General features: G+C 46.3%; 1 protein-coding gene across 1 annotated transcript in view; it reads right to left on the reverse strand.

Annotated features, from left to right (window-relative positions):
- BMP1 (bone morphogenetic protein 1) overlaps window positions 1–21,433 on the reverse strand; it is a 475,212-nt gene that overhangs the window by 40,813 nt on the left and 412,966 nt on the right. Inside the window, exon 16 of the mRNA XM_085633801.1 lies at window positions 19,117–19,242. Within this exon, the coding sequence (XP_085489927.1) occupies window positions 19,117–19,242 (126 nt within the window). The remainder of the gene's footprint in view (window positions 1–19,116; window positions 19,243–21,433) is intronic.

The raw sequence follows: 21,433 nt of genomic DNA on the forward strand, positions 1-21,433 counted from the left end.
TTAGATCAATTACCAACTTTTTTCCTGCGAGTTGATAAACCCAAAAACTTAAATCAACCTTGCAATTCATAAAAGTTTTGATTGTCTTTCTTTTATAAAACATGGCTAAACAAACCAAAAAGCGGTCCTGATTTCTAAAATCTCTTGCACAATCTCAGTAATAGCTCAAAGCAATCCACCCTAATTTCTAATAACATTTCTCAGGCAGAAATTGTGGATCTTGATTTGTTTGAAACAAACTACCAGAAGTAAGAATTTAGAATGTGGTACAACATTGTCAGTATGGAAATCAATGAATGTTTTATCAGCTGACCAATATGATATCTACCAATCAAGCTAAGTGGGTATTTATAGCCACATTTATGTATTAGTTCAAAAACTGATTCTGTCAATTTTTAATTGCTGTTCGAAGATAATGTCCAAATATGCAAAGGTCGATTTTGAGCTCTTCAAGTCGGAGAGCAGTAACTCACCTGTTTTTTACTTTCATTATTCTGTTAAAACTGCTAAGTGATCTCTCCAACTAAAGCCCATAAAGTTGCCTTTAAGCCAAACAAAACAGTAAAGCAATACACTAACCCTACAATTGTAGGTGAAAATCTTCCAAGACCCAACATCATGCATGGTTTCCCTTTGCTTGCATTGCATGCTTGTGTGGTAGGACTCCCCATCTGCACAAACATGGGTATATTTATGAGGGGGAAGGGTCACATTTCTGTGTTCTATTATTTCAGAGGCCACACTGTTAAATTAAGAGTGCTCTGGTTGAGATGAAAGATTGGTGCCATCATCTGGATAAATGATTCTGTAAAATGAGTACATATACACTCACATTCTGTGAGGTGCGAGAACCATGTTTGCATTGTCCACTGTCAGAATCATTGTTGTTTTTAAATTCTCAAGTCTGCATGGGCCGTTCCTAGCATGTCTTGTGCCATTATGAAGTTCCAGCCGGATACAATGAAAGGTCATAGAGCATCTGATTCTCTTAACCACTGTCAAGACTGTGACCAAATGTAGTGCATGGTGGTGGTGTCTGTCCAGACTTGAACTACCTCGTTTGGCCCCTTTCTTTAGAAATGCGTCCAGGGCCTGCCCTATTGCATTAAATTATTCAAATATACTAGTTACTCTCACAATGCTTCAACGTGTCAAGCTGCAAGAGACATTACCTACGCCAAGAAAGATGTATCCATAGTGATCTCTCCAATTAGGTCTTAGAATTCTGCCAGTTTACCAAAATGGAGGACTTTTACCATTACAGGATGTCAACTATCCGTGCTTTATTGAGGTCCTCACAGTCTTTCCAATCTTATGGCTGCTGTCTGCCGTTTTTGAAGCAACCTCATCTTCAAACTTATGCTTGCAACTAACTATCTTCATGGTGCCATTAAATGCAATATTCTCACCAATTCCATATCCATAAAATATTGTGGAGTCTGGAACAAAGCCATCTTCCTTCTTGAATGTCTGTAACCTATCTTGTGAAGGAAGCACCAGAGTATCTAGATTTGCCTCCAGGAATTTGATGTCCTTGGGCAGATGAAGACAATTCCTTAGTATTCGTTGTTTAACCCAGTAAATGCAACAACTGCTTTGTCTTGTATGTTGTCCTCTTGCGCTGTTTTAGTAACTCATTTCCAAGGCAATTTCTTCAGCTGCTCTAGTGAATAACTGTGTGACATCTTTTCTTCTAAAAGCCAAGTGTACTGTGTTTTTATCCTTCGCCCGATTAGAGGTAATAGCTTACTTTGAAATGGGTTACAGTATCCATTGGACACTATACTCAGCTCCGTTTTGTCTTTTGTAATACTTTCCTGTTAAATGAAAAGAGCTATAATTTCCCCCAACTGGCGATTAAGCAGATTTTCCATTCTTCACCAGGGTTGCAACCCATACTGTGCTGGAGCTGAATCAGGGTCATGACTGGTTTGCATATGGCTGGATCCAAACTGAGATGGTATGCTGGGCGAAAATGTATTGACTGGGATACGGCCCGACAACTGCTAGTGGCTGAGATTAATTCAAGCATTCCATAAATCACTTTGTTTTTGATGCCCAGACGTGGGTCCCGTGCTCACAATGCTACTGGAACCAAGTTATGCCTGGCTGATAAGCCCTAATAAGGGTGAAACCTGGACCTAGGATGCTTGCATTCGGTTCAGGGATGCCCTGACCTGGCAGTTTGTGTTGAACTGTTCCCACTAGAGCAGGGCCAAGATTTATTTGCATATGGCCAGAAAGGGAGGGCATGGTGGGTAAGAAATGATTAATTGGGATGTGTCCCCAAGTGATTGCCAGTGGCCGAGATTAATAAAAAAATTCCATACATCACTGTTTTTGAGGTCTAATCCTCTATGTCTCAATTGAATACCATTATCAGGTGCTCTTGCTTCTTGATGGGTTTGCTACCATTTTTTAACCATAAGTCTGAAAGGGTTGTATGCCTTTACCGCATAATGCCTTTATCAAGCATGACTTTACTACGTATATAGCTTTGCCAGGCATGTTAAGTATATATAAGGTAAGTAAAACCCCTACTTTTTTTTGTAAGTATATATAGATATACAAACATACATATATATATGTGATCAAGGCCACCTGGTGGCCGAAACGCGTAATGACATGCCACGCCGTTACTAACCTTTGAATAAATCTTTATGAAGCACGTCTGGTGTCCGTGTGCTTTTCCTCCTCGCCCGCTGGGAAGTGGAAGGATGCGCTTGATATTCATATATATATATATACACGCACTCACACATACCGCCGTATTCCCTTACCCACCCCTAAACCCTAAAAATGCCATTACCACCCAATACCCTTATAAACCCCAAATACTAAAGAAACCTTTACTACCCTACCTTTGGCGCCTTGTGAAAAGGAGTTCTCATCTGCAAAACTGACACTGCCTTAGCATTAACAAATAGGTTACTTACCTTTGGTAATGTCTTATCTGGTAGAGACTAGTTCTAGCAGCAGATTCCTTACCTTAGAATTATTGTGAGAAAGTGGCTCTGTATATACTGTTCCTTAATAGGTACAGGGTGTACAGAGTCCACAGACCCCAAGGGTTTAACAGAGGTTAAAGTTAGATATAACCTTACTCTCCAAAGTGGTAGCCTGATCGAGCAGTAAGGCAGTATCAGAGGACAGTGTAAAGCATTTGTTGTACACACTCGGTCAGCAAATGGTTCCACACACTCAATAACTGAACTCTAGGCCAATGGTTTGTATATAAAAAATATATGCTTGTTTTATTTTAGAACCAACACTTGGAATTAAAATATACTTTCTCGACAGGAGATGTTTCATAAAAATACTTTTGTATATGCAGTAGATTTTTTAGCAAACAGTTACAAGTAGTTGCAGTAGGCAACTCTATTTCTAAACACAATACATTGAGCTCAATGATAAATTCAAATGTTATGCAACAGATTACTTTTTAGATTACTTTTGTAATTCCAGGCCTGGATCCTAGATCCAGTCCTGGGTCAGTTCTCAGAATCAGCTGTTGAAAGTCGACTTTGGTACTGTAATGATTTTTAACTAATAGTTAGCTATTTCAAAAGTTAGCACTTAGAAAATATTTCAGAGCAAACAATCAATGATTCCCTATGGAAGGAAAAGTAGGTTACAGGTACAGTAGGTTATCGTTACTTTTGTAATCCAGTACTGGGTGTCTAGACTCAGTACTGGGACCTTTATCCAAAACAGGTAAGTAATTACGTTTTCAGATGTTATACGATTTTTGATGAATATTTAGAAATTGCAGAAATCAACACTTAAAAGAAATTTCACAGAAAAGCAGTCAATGGTTTCCTATGGAAGAAAAATGAGTTAAAGGTAAGTATAGTTGTGGGTACTTTTCAGAGTCAGTGCTGGGCACCAAGATCCAGCACTGGGAGCTCACCTAAGAGCAGGTGAGTAAATTCGTTTTTGTCACTCGGCTGATTTTTGGTGATTATTTGAAGATTTGAAAAGTCCACACTTAGAAGAATTTTCAAGAAAAAGCCAGTCAATGTTACCCTATGAGGAAAATGAAGTTAGCGGTTTAAGGGTAAGTACTCGACTGGCAGAGTTGAAGTTCTGGGCATAGACTCAGGGGTCCCCCAGTGTCAGGTAGGTACAGTTAGTTCACCCTCAGCGGTTTCAGGACGGCCGGGTGCAGAGAGAGTTAGGCCCAATGTTATCCTATGAGGGATAGAGGGGCCTTGGTTGGTGCCTGCTGTCTGGCAAGCCACGCGGCTGTGGGAGCTGGGCTCCTGGTCACTTACTCAGGGCAAGTGGGGAAGTAGGTTAGAGTAGAGTTTTCACTGCCAGGGCCACTCGGGCGGCTGGGTGCAGGGTGCTTTTGAGCCGTCGGGCGCTCAATTGATTTCTATGGGAAATCTCCGGTTTGGAAAAAGACTGCAGGCTCGGGGACGAGGACTCTTCAGGTGCCACCACCACTTCGAGAGGTAAGTTGGGTAGTTGGAGGATAGGTAGGTACCCCGGGATTGGGCACAGAGGGCCGTGGGGCGCCGGGTGCAGGGGTGCCTTTTGGTGTCGGGAAATCTTACCCTCTGTTGATCGCGGTTGGGGTGGCAACTCTGTTCTGAGGCTGCAGGCTTCTCCAGGATTGTCGAGGGGGGTCCTTGGGTGCCAGACTCGGGGTCACAGTCGCCTTGGGGTCATCCTCGTGGGTTTAGTTCACTCCGGCACCGGCCAGGCTTGGCGGGTGCAGAGTGGGCTGGGATCGCGGTTCCGGGCTGCTGCCAGGGGTGAAAGGTAGGTTCTGAGTAGAGCCTCTACTCATGGGAGTCCCAGGGAATCAGAGTTCAAAGGTAGCCAGGTCCTCCGGGGTTTCTGAGGTTGCTGGCCACAAGAGATGCCGCGCTGGAGCAGGAGCAGGTTCGAGGGTTGACAGACCGGTAGGGCTGGGGCCAAAGCAGTTGGTGTCTTCGTCTTTTTAGCAGCTGCAGGGCAGGTCTTTGTTATTCTTGCTCTTCTTGTAGTTTCGAATCTGAGATCTGGGGAAGGAAGGTTCAGGGTGCCCCTAAATACTAGATTTAGGGGCGTTACAGGTAGGTGAAGGCCAGGGACCAATGGTTCCTTGTCCTGGGGTGGGTACACCCCCTATCCTGCCTCTCTCCTGTGGGAGGGGGGCAGTAGCCTAATCCTGATAGGGTAGGGCCTCCCATCTTCAAGATGGCGAGAGCCCGGAGATGTGCTTCACCTCGCCTCCCCCACCTGAGGGGTGGGGTGGGCAGGCTGGCACATCCCCTGTCCTTGTATGGGGTTTCCGGCCAAGCTTCCCGCCAGAGTGGGGGGTTGCAGTGGCCTGGGGAAACTCCTAGAGGCGGCAGGCCTTTGAAGCTTCCCTTTGCTCATCCTGGGGGAGGAGATTTATCACCTCACCCAGGATGTGCATTGTTGCAGGCCCGGGAGAGCAGGGGCTCTCCCACCCAGGGGTCCAGCAACGTGTCTGCTGTGTGGCAGCCTGGGCAGCCTCAGAGCAGACGTGGATTGTAGGTTAGTTGTAAGGGGGCATCTCTAAGATGCCCTCTGGGGTGCTTGGTACATTAAATCCCACACTGACATCAGTGTGGGTTTAATGTGCTGAGAAGTTTGATACCAAACTTCCCAGTCTTCAGTGTTGCCATTATGGTGCTGTGGAGCTCGTGTTTGACGAGCTCACAGCACCATGTATTCTTAAATGGCAGCACTGCACTTACAGTGCCCGGGAATGGACCTGGGTACTGTAGGGGCACAGGGCTCCTGCTCCTGTGCCCACACCATGGGCATAAGGCACCCAGCCAGAGGGGTGGCTGACATATGCCTTGGCAGTGTAGGTAATGGGCATGGCACACAGAGATGTGTGCCATGTCGACTCTTCATTTTTGTCCTGCACCCAGACACTCAGCCTGCAAAGGCAGTGTGTGTGTGTAAGGGTACAGGGCCTCTAAGGGTGGCACAATGAGTGCTGCAACCCTTAGGGGCCTTCCCTGGTCACAAGGCCCTGGGTACCTAGGGTACCATTTACCAGGGGCTGACATGTGGCCAGGGTTTGCCAATTTGGAGTTTGTGTGTTTTAAGGAAGGAACATAGGCCCTGGGCACCTGATTGGCAGGAGTCCAGGGTACACTCAGTCAAAGTACATTCAGCAATTTAGCAAAAAGTGGGGGCATACCATGCAAGAAAGATGGCACTTTCTCACACAACCCCCCCCCCCCCAAACGAAAGGTGATGAGACTAACCTTGTCCTATGGAGTCTTCATTGTCTGAGTGGAAGAACCTGGAAAGTCCATCTGCATTGGCATGGGCAGTCCCTTTGGGAAGCTGGACTGTCTTATTAGTTTCAGGACCTAACTCCCAGGGCTCCTCTCCTTGTCTTTTAGTGTCATTGTCCCATTTTTCTATTATGGGTTTTGAGGTGCATACCTCTGCAAATTCTAACTTAGCCAGGGCTAGGCCCAGCTTACCCACAGAGGTTACCCACAACTTGAGCAACCCCACCATGACCAATAAGGTCAGGGGGCCTGACTTGCTATTTGGCAGGGGGTTAGGCCACCATGCCAAGGATAGGGCTGCCATGAAGGCTAACACCCAGCAGAGGCTGCTGACAGCTGTCAGTGCCCAGAACCACACCTTTAGCTCTTGACTGGCAAGTGAGGGGGCTATCTTATAGGTCTCTTTGGGTCCTGGCTGTTGGTCTGTTTGAGGGTGGGGGGTCACTACTCTTTGTAGGGAGCACCCTCTCTCCACCCTTTGTTCTGCCATCTGAGGGGCCACTAACTCAGACTGGACAGTTGCCTGACTAGTCAGGTCTTGTTGTTGGTTAGGGGGGGGCTGTACCAGTGCCATTGTTTGGGTCTTCCCTCACTGGGATAGAATCTCCCTGGCCCTCTGGAACTGTGGCTAACAGTTGCCTACCTTTCCTAATCTGTTTCTTCTCACTCTTTTGGGGCTCAGCTGCACTGACTGCAGGTTGAGCTCCCACCGGTTCTTTGGGTGAGGCCTGGCATTGGGCCAGCACCTCTTTTTGGCTCAGTTCCACCTCTAAGTGATCATTCCCCAAGAGACAATCAAGGGGGAGGTTTTTACTGACTATCACTTTTCTCCAACTAAGGGATCCAGCTGTGGCTAGGGGCACTATAGCCACAGGCCTAACAGTGACTCCCCCTGGGACAGTTCTCACCCTTCTTGTTTCCCCTGGGACATATTGGTGTGGGAATACCAACCTGCCATGCACCACAGTGTGACTGGCACAGGTATCTCTCAGGGCAGTGGCTGGGATTCCATTCACCAGCAGGTGGTGGAAGTGTCTACTCCCCTCTGGGATCTCCAGCTTGCTTCTTGGGCCCATTCCCCAGTTGAAAGCTAGGAGGACTTCCTCATCTGAGGACCCTCCCTCTCAAGCTACACTGGCAACCCCTGGGGCTACACTAGTCACCCCTGGAGCTGTACTAGGGATTTTGTTTTTAGGACAGCTAGAGTCCTTGGTGTGGTGTCCAGACTTCTGACAGTTGTAACACCATATTCTGTTGGGATCCCAATTCCTACCTTGGTACCCTGGTTTAGTTTGTGAGGTGTCTTGGGGCCCACCCTCCTGGACAGGTTTTTGGGGGGCTACCTGGGACTCCTTACTTTTATCCGCAATGGGTTCGCTCTCTTTCTTTTGGGGAGGCTTTGGGACCCCTTTGTTTTAGTCACCCCCAGTGGACGTCCTAGTTACCCTAGTCTTGACCCAGTGGTCTGCCTTCTTTCCCAATTCTTGGGGAGAAATTAGACCTAGGTCTACCAAATGCTGATGCAACTTTTCATTTGTGCAGTTACTTAAAATATGTTCCTTCATTAATAAATTGTACAAACCAGTAAAATCCTGCACACCATGTCCAGCTAACCAACCATCCAGTGTCTTCACTGAGAAATCTACAAAATCAATCCAGGACTGGGTCTGGGTTTTGTGAGCCCCCCTGAATCTAATTCTATACTCCTCAGGGGTGAATCCAAATCCCTCAATCAGAGCTTTCTTCATGAGGTCATATGATCCTGCCTCTGGCCCAGAAAGGGTCAGAAGCCTGTTTCTGCAGTTACCAGAGAACAGTTCCCACAGGAGTGCCCCCCAGAGAGGTTTCTTTACTTTTCTGATATCACAAGCCCTCTCAAAGGCTGTGAACCATTTGGGGATATCACCTTCCTCAAATTTAGGGACAATCCCTTTGGGGATTTTAAGATCAGAAGTTTCCTCCCTATCCTTTTATTGCTGCCACCATTGATGGGTGCTAACCCCATCTCTCCTTTCTTTTTCTAGAGCCAGGAACCTGGACTCTAGCTCTACTCTTTTGGTCAGCCTTGCTAAAAGGCTGTCCTCTTCACTGGTGGGTCCCCCAGTGTTCTCTCTGGGACCAGAGCCACCTGTGTGGTCTCTAGGTGCCCAGATGCTAATCCTTGGGTTGGAGGGTATGGGTGCCCTCTCCTCCCTAGGGAACAGCATGGGGGGGTTATTATCCACCTCCTCTGCTTCCCTTTCCTCATCTGACTGGCCATCACCATGTTCAGATGGGTGATCCTTAGCATACTCAGCCAAGAGCTCCTGGAGCCCTAGTTTGGTTGGATGCAGGCCCATTTGTAAATTTTTAAGTTTGCATAAGGACCTCAATTCCTTGAAAGACAAGTGTAAGTAAGGTGTGAGGTCGAGCTCCTCCACCAGGTCCATGTTATTATTATCACTAATAGCTGGGTTTGTTTGAGACATTCTAACCTGACAGTTCTAACCCTCTACCCTGACTATAGTGACTTTTATTTTTCTAAAATTCTAATGGGACTTAGCAATGCCCTAGCAAGACTTTTAGTAATTTTGGAAAAGACCAATCAGAATTCTAAAGACAATTTTTAAGAGTTCTGTCGTGTGATCAGATGGTAACCAAGTAGTCCAACAAATGCAAGTTTGTATCCCACCGCTGATCCACCAATGTGAGAAAGTGGCTCTGTATATACTGTTCCTTAATAGGTACAGGGTGTACAGAGTCCACAGACCCCAAGGGTTTAACAGAGGTTAAAGTTAGATATAACCTTACTCTCCAAAGTGGTAGCCTGGTCGAGCAGTAAGGCAGTATCAGAGGACAGTGTAAAGCATTTGTTGTACACACTCAGTCAGCAAATGGTTCCACACACAATAACTGAACTCTAGGCCAATGGTTTGTATATAAAAAATATATGCTTGTTTTATTTTAGAACCAACACTTGGAATTAAAATATACTTTCTCGACAGGAGATGTTTCATAAAAATACTTTTGTATATGCAGTAGATTTTTTAGCAAACAGTTACAAGTAGTTGCAGTAGGCAACTCTATTTCTAAACACAATACATTGAGCTCAATGATAAATTCAAATGTTATGCAACAGATTACTTTTTAGATTACTTTTGTAATTCCAGGTCTGGATCCTAGATCCAGTCCTGGGTCAGTTCTCAGAATCAGCTGTTGAAAGTCGACTTTGGTACTGTAATGATTTTTAACTAATAGTTAGCTATTTCAAAAGTTAGCACTTAGAAAATATTTCAGAGCAAACAATCAATGATTCCCTATGGAAGGAAATGTAGGTTACAGGTACAGTAGGTTATCGTTACTTTTGTAATCCAGTACTGGGTGTCTAGACTCAGTACTGGGACCTTTATCCAAAACAGGTAAGTAATTACGTTTTCAGATGTTATACGATTTTTGATGAATATTTAGAAATTGCAGAAATCAACACTTAAAAGAAATTTCACAGAAAAGCAGTCAATGGTTTCCTATGGAAGAAAAATGAGTTAAAGGTAAGTATAGTTGTGGGTACTTTTCAGAGTCAGTGCTGGGCACCAAGATCCAGCACTGGGAGCTCACCTAAGAGCAGGTGAGTAAATTCGTTTTTGTCACTCGGCTGATTTTTGGTGATTATTTGAAGATTTGAAAAGTCCACACTTAGAAGAATTTTCAAGAAAAAGCCAGTCAATGTTACCCTATGAGGAAAATGAAGTTAGCGGTTTAAGGGTAAGTACTCGACTGGCAGAGTTGAAGTTCTGGGCATAGACTCAGGGGTCCCCCAGGGTCAGGTAGGTACAGTTAGTTCACCCTCAGCGGTTTCAGGACGGCCGGGTGCAGAGAGAGTTAGGCCCAATGTTATCCTATGAGGGATAGAGGGGCCTTGGTTGGTGCCTGCTGTCTGGCAAGCCACGCGGCTGTGGGAGCTGGGCTCCTGGTCACTTACTCAGGGCAAGTGGGGAAGTAGGTTAGAGTAGAGTTTTCACTGCCAGGGCCACTCGGGCGGCTGGGTGCAGGGTGCTTTTGAGCCGTCGGGCGCTCAATTGATTTCTATGGGAAATCTCCGGTTTGGAAAAAGACTGCAGGCTCGGGGACGAGGACTCTTCAGGTGCCACCACCACTTCGAGAGGTAAGTTGGGTAGTTGGAGGATAGGTAGGTACCCCGGGATTGGGCACAGAGGGTCGTGGGGCGCCGGGTGCAGGGGTGCCTTTTGGTGTCGGGAAATCTTACCCTCTGTTGATCGCGGTTGGGGTGGCAACTCTGTTCTGAGGCTGCAGGCTTCTCCAGGATTGTCGAGGGGGGTCCTTGGGTGCCAGACTCGGGGTCACAGTCGCCGTGGGGTCGTCCTCATGGGTTTAGTTCACTCCGGCACCGGCCAGGGCTGCTGCCAGGGGTGAAAGGTAGGTTCTGAGTAGAGCCTCTACTCATGGGAGTCCCAGGGAATCAGAGTTCAAAGGTAGCCAGGTCCTCCGGGGTTTCTGAGGTTGCTGGCCACAAGAGATGCCACGCTGGAGCAGGAGCAGGTTCAAGGGTCGACAGGCCGGTAGGGCTGGGGCCAAAGCAGTTGGTGTCTTCCTCTTTTTAGCAGCTGCAGGGCAGGTCTTTGTTCTTCTTGCTCTTCTTGTAGTTTCGAATCTGGGATCTGGGGAAGGAAGGTTCAGGGTGCCTCTAAATACTAGATTTAGGGGCGTTACAGGTAGGTGAAGGCCAGGGACCAATGGGTCCTTATCCTGGGGTGGGTACACCCCCTATCCTGCCTCTCTCCTGTGGTAGGGGGGCAGTAGCCTAATCCTGATATGGTAGGGCCTCCCATCTTCAAGATGGCGAGAGCCCGGAGATGTGCTTCACCTCGCCTCCCCCACTTGAGGGGTGGGGTGGGCAGGCTGGCACATCCCCTGTCCTTGTATGGGGTTTCCGGCCAAGCTTCCCGCCAGAGTGGGGGGTTGCAGTGGCCTGGGGAAACTCCTAGAGGCGGCAGGCCTTTGAAGCTTCCCTTTGCTCATCCTGGGGGAGGAGATTTATCACCTCACCCAGGATGTGCATTGTTTCAGGCCCGGGAGAGCAGGGGCTCTCCCACCCAGGGGTCCAGCAACGTGTCTGCTGTGTGGCAGCCTGGGCAGCCTCAGAGCAGACATGGATTGTAGGTTAGTTGTAAGGGGGCATCTCTAAGATGCCCTCTGGGGTGCTTGGTACATTAAATCCCACACTGGCATCAGTGTGGGTTTAATGTGCTGAGAAGTTTGATACCAAACTTCCCAGTCTTCAGTGTTGCCATTATGGTGCTGTGGAGCTCGTGTTTGACGAGCTCACAGCACCATGTATTCTTAAATGGCAGCACTGCACTTACAGTGCCCGGGAATGGACCTGGGTACTGTAGGGGCACAGGGCTCCTGCTCCTGTGCCCACACCATGGGCATAAGGCACCCAGCCAGAGGGGTGGCTGACATATGCCTTGGCAGTGTAGGTAATGGGCATGGCACACAGAGATGTGTGCCATGTCGACTCTTCATTTTTGTCCTGCACCCAGACACTCAGCCTGCAAAGGCAGTGTGTGTGTGTAAGGGTACAGGGCCTCTAAGGGTGGCACAATGAGTGCTGCAGCCCTTAGGGGCCTTCCCTGGTCACAAGGCCCTGGGTACCTAGGGTACCATTTACCAGGGGCTGACATGTGGCCAGGGTTTGCCAATTTGGAGTTTGTGTGTTTTAAGGAAGGAACATAGGCCCTGGGCACCTGATTGGCAGGAGTCCAGGGTACACTCAGTCAAAGTACATTCAGCAATTTAGCAAAAAGTGGAGGCATACCATGCAAGAAAGATGGCACTTTCTCACAATTATCCCCAAGCGACCGACTAGATCCGGAAATCTTTCTGCAACAGTACCTCTGTGTGGCAGTAAAGGGTGCCGGGCGACTCTGTATGAAGTCGTTCAATGGATGTGACATCATCAGAGTCCATATAAGCCCTCTCCTGGAGTCAGTTTCTTCCGTGACTACTTTCCGCGCTAAAACGCGGAGCCACATATAGAAACTGCTCTGGAAACAGCGTGCCCAAAAAGAGTCCTCTTTTTAAAAAGCACTTATATGGAGAATGACTGGAAGTCTGGATTGTCCTTCCTGGTCTCCCCTCTGCATTTTATTTATTTATTTTTTAAACAAAAGGCACAAGGGTGCTAAGAATGGAACCGGAAGAAGGGGAGAATCAGTTCGCAGAGCGAGGAGGATGGCTAGGTTGGTAAGGAATCTGCGGCTAGATCTAGCCTCTACCAGATAAGGCATTACCAAAGGTAAGTAACTTATTCATCTGACAGAGACATCTAGCCGCAGGTTCATTACCTTAGAATACATACCCAAGCAATACCATCCCAGCGAGGGCCTACAAACTGCTTCCAAGAAATATCCTTGACTAAGCTATCCGGTCTGCAAAAGAAAGAGAGACCACTTGTCTGGAAGGGAGGGGTGGAAGAAGACATCCCACCAGAAAACTCAGAGAGAACCCTACATGAAACCGAATCCGCAGCCATGCAAAGACATGGGAGAAAATACATGGCAGAAGAACAAGACAAGTGGGAAGAACGCTCCAGATAAACATAGCACTACAGCGGCCCCCGCAAGGACAACTGATTCAAGAGAGGTGGAAGGCTAAGCACAACAGCTAAAACTACTGGGCCAAGCTCCCAGCCGTAGAAGTGGGCATGATATAGGGCTCCAACCAATAGCTTATAAAGCATCGTGAGCAATAGCAACAATCATTGCCATAGATCACGTTAGGCAGAGTAAATACTTCAGGAGAAAGGAGGTTCTTTGGGACTATGCAGTGTAGAATCCTAAAAAAGAAGGTATAAAACACATATTATCAGAGAGGTATGAAAATATAAATATATATATGTGTGTCTGTGTATGAACATAAACATACACAGGATTCACACTGTACAATAATAGGTTCCCAAGAAGGGTACATACAACGGCCACCACAGTGGCCATCGGTGGAAGGCGAGACAACCAGCCACATGTTCCTATTTAAAGGAGGTGGGTGTGGCGGAAGTACACACACCAGAAAACCTAGGGAGCAGACATAAAAAACAGCACTACCGATAGAATGGTACAATTAGGCAGGCAAGAGACAATTGAAAAGAAAACCGCAGGGGAGAAACAACTCTGCTAGACACAATGGAGGACTGGAAAAGGGGACCGAGGTGGGCAAGGCCAACAACTGGGAGGCTTATGCAGGCAAACAGGCCACAGCGTAAAATCAATTAGCATTCGAAGACCAACGCCAGAAATTAAAGCCCAACCAAAGGGCCAGTGTAAAGAAGAGAAGGAATAGATAGCGTGACAGTGCCCACAGCCTAGGAAGCAGGAAGGCCAGAAGCAAGGGAGAGTCCCCGAATGCAGGGGAAACTTGTGCCTGGCCAACAAACCAGGGAACAATGTCCTTGATGATCCGAACACCACCCAAGATTAGACTCGGTAGCCTATAAGTACAAGGGAAATGATCCCCCAAAAGGGATGAGAACTGCAACCCCGCTCGCAAGAAGCGGAGGAAATACCCCGGAAAAGAATCCTATGGGATCACAATCTTTCATACGATCCAACCCGGAGGGGACGGGCAAGGAACCCATGTCCGAGAAGAAAGGAAGAGGAACATCCACCATATATCCCCCAAAAAGGGCAGAAGGCACACCTGAAGAACAACCAGGCCAGTAACGAAATGTTGGAGTTGGTATCGGAGGGGTCATGGAAACAGCTCCAATCAAAAAGTGAAATCAACTGCGTGCAAGACAAAACCAGAGGGAAAATAGGCCATGCAGAGGCATAGAAGAGGTAGGGCGGCTGAGTTAGAGGGGGAATGAGATATATATATATATATATATATATATAGAGAGAGAGAGAGAGATAGCGAGAGAGACCATCTCTCACATATATAGCGAGAACTATCACAAGAAGTGCTAACGCCTGAAGAAAGAAAGAACAGAACTACAGGCAGAACCATACAAAGAACTGTGACCCAAGAAACATGCCCCTCCTTGCAGCTGCTAGGAAAGAAGGGCACCAGACAGAGTGGAAGGAAAGAACCCCCTGGCCAGTGTGGAGAACACTCAAAAAACAGAGTGGTATGTGGGGGGGAGAATCCCAGTGCACTATCTTCCGACTTGCACCGGTGCACCAAGCACAGCATGTGGTCACCTATAAGGGGTACTACGGCGTCAGAAACATATTGGGGAATACCTGTAAAGCATACAGACTAAGTATCCTGCCGGACAGGGAACAAGGCAACAGTGCATCTGCACAATACCATGAAATCACCCTAATCAGAACATGGGTAGGAAGCAAACACCACCATGCAGCCACCGGCATAGACAAAGAGGGTCAGAAATTAAGCTACATGCCAGAAAACAACCAGGGACCACCACCTGTCATCGACAGGACAAGAATGAAAGAAAAGAAAATATCTCCCGGGCAGGGCACCATACCGGACAGCACGCAAAGTGACGAGGGAAAAGGAGCTAACTGGCTCCACCCTATAACAGCTCACACAAAATAAAATGAAGGAGACCATCTCCAGCTAGAGAGCACGGTATAGCAATCAGGGTTTAAGATTTCGCTCTACCAAGGCGGACTGAATAGCCTCAGAGAAGCCGGAGTTACGTAGACAGGCACACCGGTGAATAGCTACCAAAAGGGCTATGGCCTGCCCGACAAAATCAGTGGTATCCATGCCACCACAAATCAGTAATGTAGCCACCTGACGGCCATCCTGGATCAACTGAACAAGAGTATCCCGAGACTCATTGGGGATGGAGTGGAGAAGACCAAATCCCACAATACATGAGAAAAACAGCCCAAAACACAAGTCGTATTAAGGGACCGCAAAGCGGAGCTGGTAGCAGAAAAGATATATTGGCTCAAGGTATCTGTCAAGAGGAACGTCAGGCATGGTGCCGATGTTGGGGGAGGCTGCAGCAGTCTGAACCGCAAAGCTTCGCAGAGAAGGCTGACGGAAAAGGCAGAGCGGGTCTCCAGGGGCAGGAAGGTGCCTTTGAGCAATAGATCAGTCCACAGAGGCCCTTAAAATAGGCTTAGCCCAAGTCCCCAACAGAATACCAAAGAGTTTCACTGAAGGGAAGCACAGGCTCAGTTCTAAGCTGTCTCCGCGGAAGCACCCCAAGTGAGCACACACATCACCAACATACCCTTGTGCCATAGAGAAAAATGCAGGGGGTTCACCCGAAAGTGGAAGGTAGCCCGAAGGGGACTGGTCCTCCGGTGCTGTTACCGACGTCAACCTGGATCAAGAAGATGACACCTCTGCATCCCGTAGAAGAGACAAAGTAGAGGCGATTGGTGTCATTGACGTCAGAGTTGGCGCCGACAGATCCAATCACAAGTGGGAACCCCGAAGGGCTGTGCAATGGTGCAGAAAGGGAGTCAGGCACCGATCTGGAGGGCGCTGCAAGGCCTCACCGACCTTCTTGGGGCTGAGAGGCTGGCTGGAGGGCGGTTGAGAGCCAAAAAGGGCATGAAAGGAGAGATAGTAGTCCCTCATCTGATCCACGGTCGCCTAGGTGCTGGGAAATTAAAGGCGTGGAATAGGAGGCGAGTCAGGGACACCGCGTGTATGCAGTAAAGTTTGAGTAGACCATGGTGCTGACCGTCTATGGCGTGACTTACCTAGCTACACTGAGGGCGAAGGACTTCTGAAGCTGGCTCTCGACAGGTCCTCGGAGGAAGAAGATGACCGTGACTGACTAAAGTGCGGCTACCAGTGTCATGCGGTGCTCCTGCAGAGACGACGACTGAAACTGAAGACATGAGCCGCACTGTTGGAGTCAAGGTGGGCACCTAGACACCACATGCAAACAGGATGAGAGCTCGAAATTGTAGACCCCAGGACCTCAAAGTAAGCTAGAAAAAAGCACACTGTATCATCGACAAACGTCGAGAGAGGCCAAAAATGAGCAGAGGTACCGCACTCCCAATCCGCATGGAAAGAAAGAAACTGATGTCAGGGGAGAGCTTATATGGACTCTGACAATGCCACATCCGGTGGACGATGTCACATCCGGTGGATGACATCATATAGAATCGTTTGTCGCCCTCTACTGATGTGCAGAGGTACTGATGTAGAAAAATTTCCAGATCCAGGCTAGCACCTGGGGGATAATTCTAAAGTAAGGAATCTGTGGATAGACGTCTCTATCAGATAATTTGTTTGAATTATTTCAAATGCATTACCAACTTGCTCGCTAAACAAATTCTTGCCATTAATCAGCATTTTCTATTTACTTAAGCTTCTTCCTCTGCCTAAACTACAAAATGTCATCTTTTATATAAACCAGTAGCCACCTACAATTTGGCAGAATCACTTGCGACTAATGCAGCCTTAGTGCAATTATTGGATATACATTGGCCTCCACTGACCATCCTTATGACAGAAAGTCAAAGCCTGTAGAACAATCACGTTCCCACAAAGGATTTACCCTCTAGAAACCCTCACCCAAGGCTTCGTTACTATGAAGCCTCTACACCAGACTCTCCCAAGCAATGTACACACCCTCCTTACTGCCTCCAATCAAACAGCAAATAATATAGCAACACTATTGTAAAAATACAGGTTTTGAGGTCAAAGTCATAGGGCCCTATAAATAAATTTCACCTTCATCATATAAGCAGTATCTCTTACTAAGATGACATCAATACACTACTGCTCAATCAGGAATTCCACCAGAAGTGACACAATCTTACAAGAAACCTCTTTGTGACCCGAAGAAAGGCCAGATCCTCTATCTTACCAATACAAATATACTCTGAACCCACAGTTTTAGCAACCAATGGTTAATCATCAATCTCCCCTTCCAAAGGAATAATCTTGAAAAAGCAGTACGAGTCCATTTGTGATCCCACACTGTATATAAATGTCCAACAACCTTCCACATCATAAGCAGTCAGACTTTGGTTCTCGCTGCAGCAGAGAAACAACAACTACTCAAGTTTTAGATGTCCTCCCTGCTAATATTACTGGAATCATATTTAGAATTCACCACCAATAATCATATTGCCCCCCTTTGATAGTTTCACCTTCCAAGGGAGCATAGAACACAAACGACATAATCATATCCTACAGAAGCAAGATACCTCATACCTTCTGATGAGACCTGTTATATTGCAAAGTCATATTACCCCCTGAATGCTCGGATATTGTTTGATGCAGCGAAATGGTTGGTAATCTCCCTGATATGGTGACTAAAACTAAGCCCTCCCAAATGCTCTCAGTGTATCCATTAAACATTCCACAACACTCTGTTGAACTTCTAATATAATATTTTGTTGTTTTGTGGGGTTTTTGGCAGTCAATTTTCAATAACAGGTTTGGTGTAGAAGTACATGGCTCCAAAGCAAGACCCACTCGGCAGATTAATCTATCTTGATATGGAAAGCCCTTGATTCCCAGGTTTTGGTCCCTTAGGGTCAACCTACGATCATACTTCTTTCTATCTTTCCAAGTCTATTGTTCAGTGTTATAGAAGCAGTGTCCATCTTACTAGCCAAAGCTTGTCTCATGGTATTTAGTAAATAAATAGTTTTTTCTTTTATAATGCAAAGGTGTTGATACAGGATATTTACTTTGACCTCAAAGGTATCATACGATTATTTGAGGTATCAAAGAGTACTAATGATTCAGGAAAGGTTGTGCTGCTTGGTGAGCTCCAATGTAGATACGGATTTAAAATATTTAATTGATGTTGGCTCCAAGCAGTTTACTATTCTTTTCCGAAACGTGGTGAAATCAGTGGTTCATCTAATAAACGCGCCCTGCCCTCTCCAAATATTCAAGTCCAGCTGTTTATTCATAATCAACAAAGCCAGTGTTTTTGTTGGATGCAATAGTGTGATTTGGATAATCTGTTTCTAGTGACTGTTACAAGAATAACTTGAACTCTAAGGGAAGACACAGGTAACACGCAGGATGCTTGCCAATCCAAGTAAATCTAGGATTAAAAATGGAGGTAGAATTTAAGAGGAAAATAAGAGAAGGCCTGACTTTGGAACAAATCCATTAATTGACAAAAATATTATATATCCTTATGCAACCAGTCGCATAGTCTCGTAAAATCAATAGAACAGCTAGGGTGCTTCTCAGTGCAACGGAGTTTTATCTTCAATTAATTTAGCCAACTATGGAGGTCACAACGTAAGTATTGTACCACATGCTAGAGGCCCTGAATTGTTCACAGTTTAACATTGTGCACAGTGTGAGGTGTGGAGGGCGGAGGGTCTCATCTACCCACTGTGTCCAATTCTGGAGGACTTGGCTGGAGCATTGTGTTCATTTTTGCAGGCCTCATTTCGAGGATGCCTCCAGCTCTGAAGGCCACCTCTAGAGTACTGAGTCTGGTTTCAGTACCTCTTACTGCGACAGTTCATCTTGCTCCAGATAATATTAACTCTCATGGAGACGAATGATCATCTCTCAGTACACTGCATTGATAGTTCAAGAAAACTACAAACCTGTATTGCCCTATTTAATCAAATGAACAGTTTTCCTTTAGGGATATTAAATTACTTTCCTGTTATATTAAAGAAAGACATTACTAGTATTACAGAGTAAGGAGGCGGAGAGAGGCTGAAGGAACACAGTATAGTACAAACGAATAAATAAGTAGTCCCGGACAGCACAATTCTACTAAAATGAAATTCCATCGAAGCTGGCATGATTGAGGATGAAGTATTATGCTGCATTTTGGGGACAGAAGTTAAGGAAAACAGTGAGCCAAAGACAGGGCACTGAGCAGGAAGAGGCTGCTCAAAGGTTGCTAGTCGGTAGCTGGCACCCTCACCTTCTTTACAGTCGTGCTTGTTGTCATGCAGGATGAAGCCGCTGCGGCACTGGCATGTGTAGCTTCCAAAGGTGTTGGCACAATCGTGCTGGCACCCTCCATTGTCCTTGGAGCACTCGTCCTTGTCTGAAAGAGAATAGAGACAGGTGGCAGTTCTCAGTGGCAAAGTGAACAGTCCCCCACCTCTCTCCTCCCCTCCCCTCCCCTCAGCCACTGCTTCCCTTTGCTTTTAAGTCGATGGGTGTATTGAACTAGGTTTGATATCCACCAGCTACTCGTGAAAGTAGTCTACCAACCAAAAAGGTTTCACTAGGGGACCCCCACATCCTCGCTGAGCATGAGCAACTCAGAACAGAGGTAAAGAGCTCAACATTCTCCTGCCTTATCTTCCTTTCAAACAAAAGATAATCTTACCCACCTCTACCAATTGCACTTCATTTAGAATATAGGCTCTTTTCCATTGCCAAATAGTGTGCCTCTTACACCTCCTTACAGCAAGTTTGAATAATGTGCCCTAACAGTTTAAATGCATAAAAACTGGGGACCCACAACCGTGCAACCTTTCCTCAATCTTTTATATCTACAAGAGCCTCATACCGCTGTTCTGGCTATGGAATCTGTTCATAAAGGACGCAATATATCGCAGATCAGGAATGCTTGTGTGGGAACTGGTAAAGGAAAAGGATCAATATAAACACAAAACCTCTAAAGTCCCAACTTGAGGCATAAGATTAACAGGAAAAGAACAATGGATTAAAGAGGCACCTTTAGCATTAGCAAATCATAGAGAACCTGATTATTAACACCTGTATGGCTACACAAATCTGGAGTTTGGCTCACAAAAGGAATATTTACCAGCACAAGGAAAGTGTTCCCTTTGTGGCATAGGTCTGGTAAGCCATACAAGCTGCCTTTGAATGATAACCTTTAGTTTGCAACTTTGAGGATAATGCAGATTTACATGCAGGCAGTTCTTCCGGCATACAGCGGTAGGGCTAAAATTACCACTTGTTTTTCTCAAAGTTAAAGTTGTTGGGACTCACATAGGCAAGTGTCCGGATAGAAACCTTTATTGATGTCTGCAGTTATACTAAGATATATTAAGGTGGAGCACTTGTATGCCACAAAATCCACCGATAAAGTTGTCTACAGACTACTGTTCGTGTGAGTTCTCACTGGTTTGGCAGAAAATCCGAATCCGAGGGTATAATTGATATCCACTGTTTGTCCACAGACCTCAACATTTATACCTTTTAAGGCATAGTTTTTAGTCTTGCACCATGAAAAAAAGCACTAGCAAAGCCCTCTCCAAAAGGTGACTGCCAAACCTTTAGCTTTGCCAATACTTGCTTGAATTTGAATTACGCGTCAGTCCAGGTTCTTCCGCTTTAGTGAAAAGAACTCCCAGGTGGTTGGGTTGTTCGCCCTACTTTCAGCTGGGGTGGGGACAGGTGTTGGACCTGGCATCTTTTGACGTGTTTCCCCAGTCTTTTTGCTTTCTGACCTCCTGTTTTCAATGGTATGTTGAACAACGTTTTCCTGGTTTCGTGCCTCTGCACACTTTCTCAATGCTGTTCAGTAAAGTGTCAGTGCTCCTGCTGTAAATTGTGTTTATAGATAGGTGTTTCCACGTTTGGCTTATTTGATTTACTACTGAGTCCCTAGTACGGTGCACTGTGTGTGTGCAGGGCGTGTAAATCAAATGCTGCTAGTGGGCCTACAGCACTGATTGTGCCACCCAGCCAAGCCGCCTTTCAAATGTGTCTCAGACCTGCCACTGCAGTCTCTGAGTGCAGTTTTTACTGCCATGTCGACCTAGCAAGTGCCCCTACTTGCCAGGGCATAACCTTCCCTTTTCTTACATGTAAGGCACCCCTCAGGTAGGCAGGAGGTACCAATATGGACATGTTGCAGTGTATGTGAAAGGTATGACATGCCCTGGTGAGTGTTTCATGTCCTGATAGTGAAATACTCACAATTTCGTTTTGCACTATCGAAAGGCTATCTGTCCCATAGGCTAACATGGGAGTTGCTTTGTAACATCTTACAAGTATAACTTTCCATTGGGACAAGATGAAGAAATTGAGTTTGGGCTCTCTGAACTCAGAATTTAATAACACATCTTTTTAGGGAGATGGTTTTTAAATTATGTGTTTGAAAATGCCACTTTTAGAAAGTAGCCATTTTCTTGTCTAACCATTCTCTTTGCCTCTGCTGGTGTGTGTATTGACTCTCTGGTTTTGGAGTGACAGGAGCTGGGGATGCGCATTCACTGTTAACAGTCACAAGAGGGATTGAGGTGTGTCCTGCCTTTCCT

Source organism: Triturus cristatus, chromosome 11 (assembly GCF_964204655.1).
Source record: "Triturus cristatus chromosome 11, aTriCri1.1, whole genome shotgun sequence".
NCBI classification, from domain to species: Eukaryota; Metazoa; Chordata; class Amphibia; order Caudata; family Salamandridae; genus Triturus; species Triturus cristatus.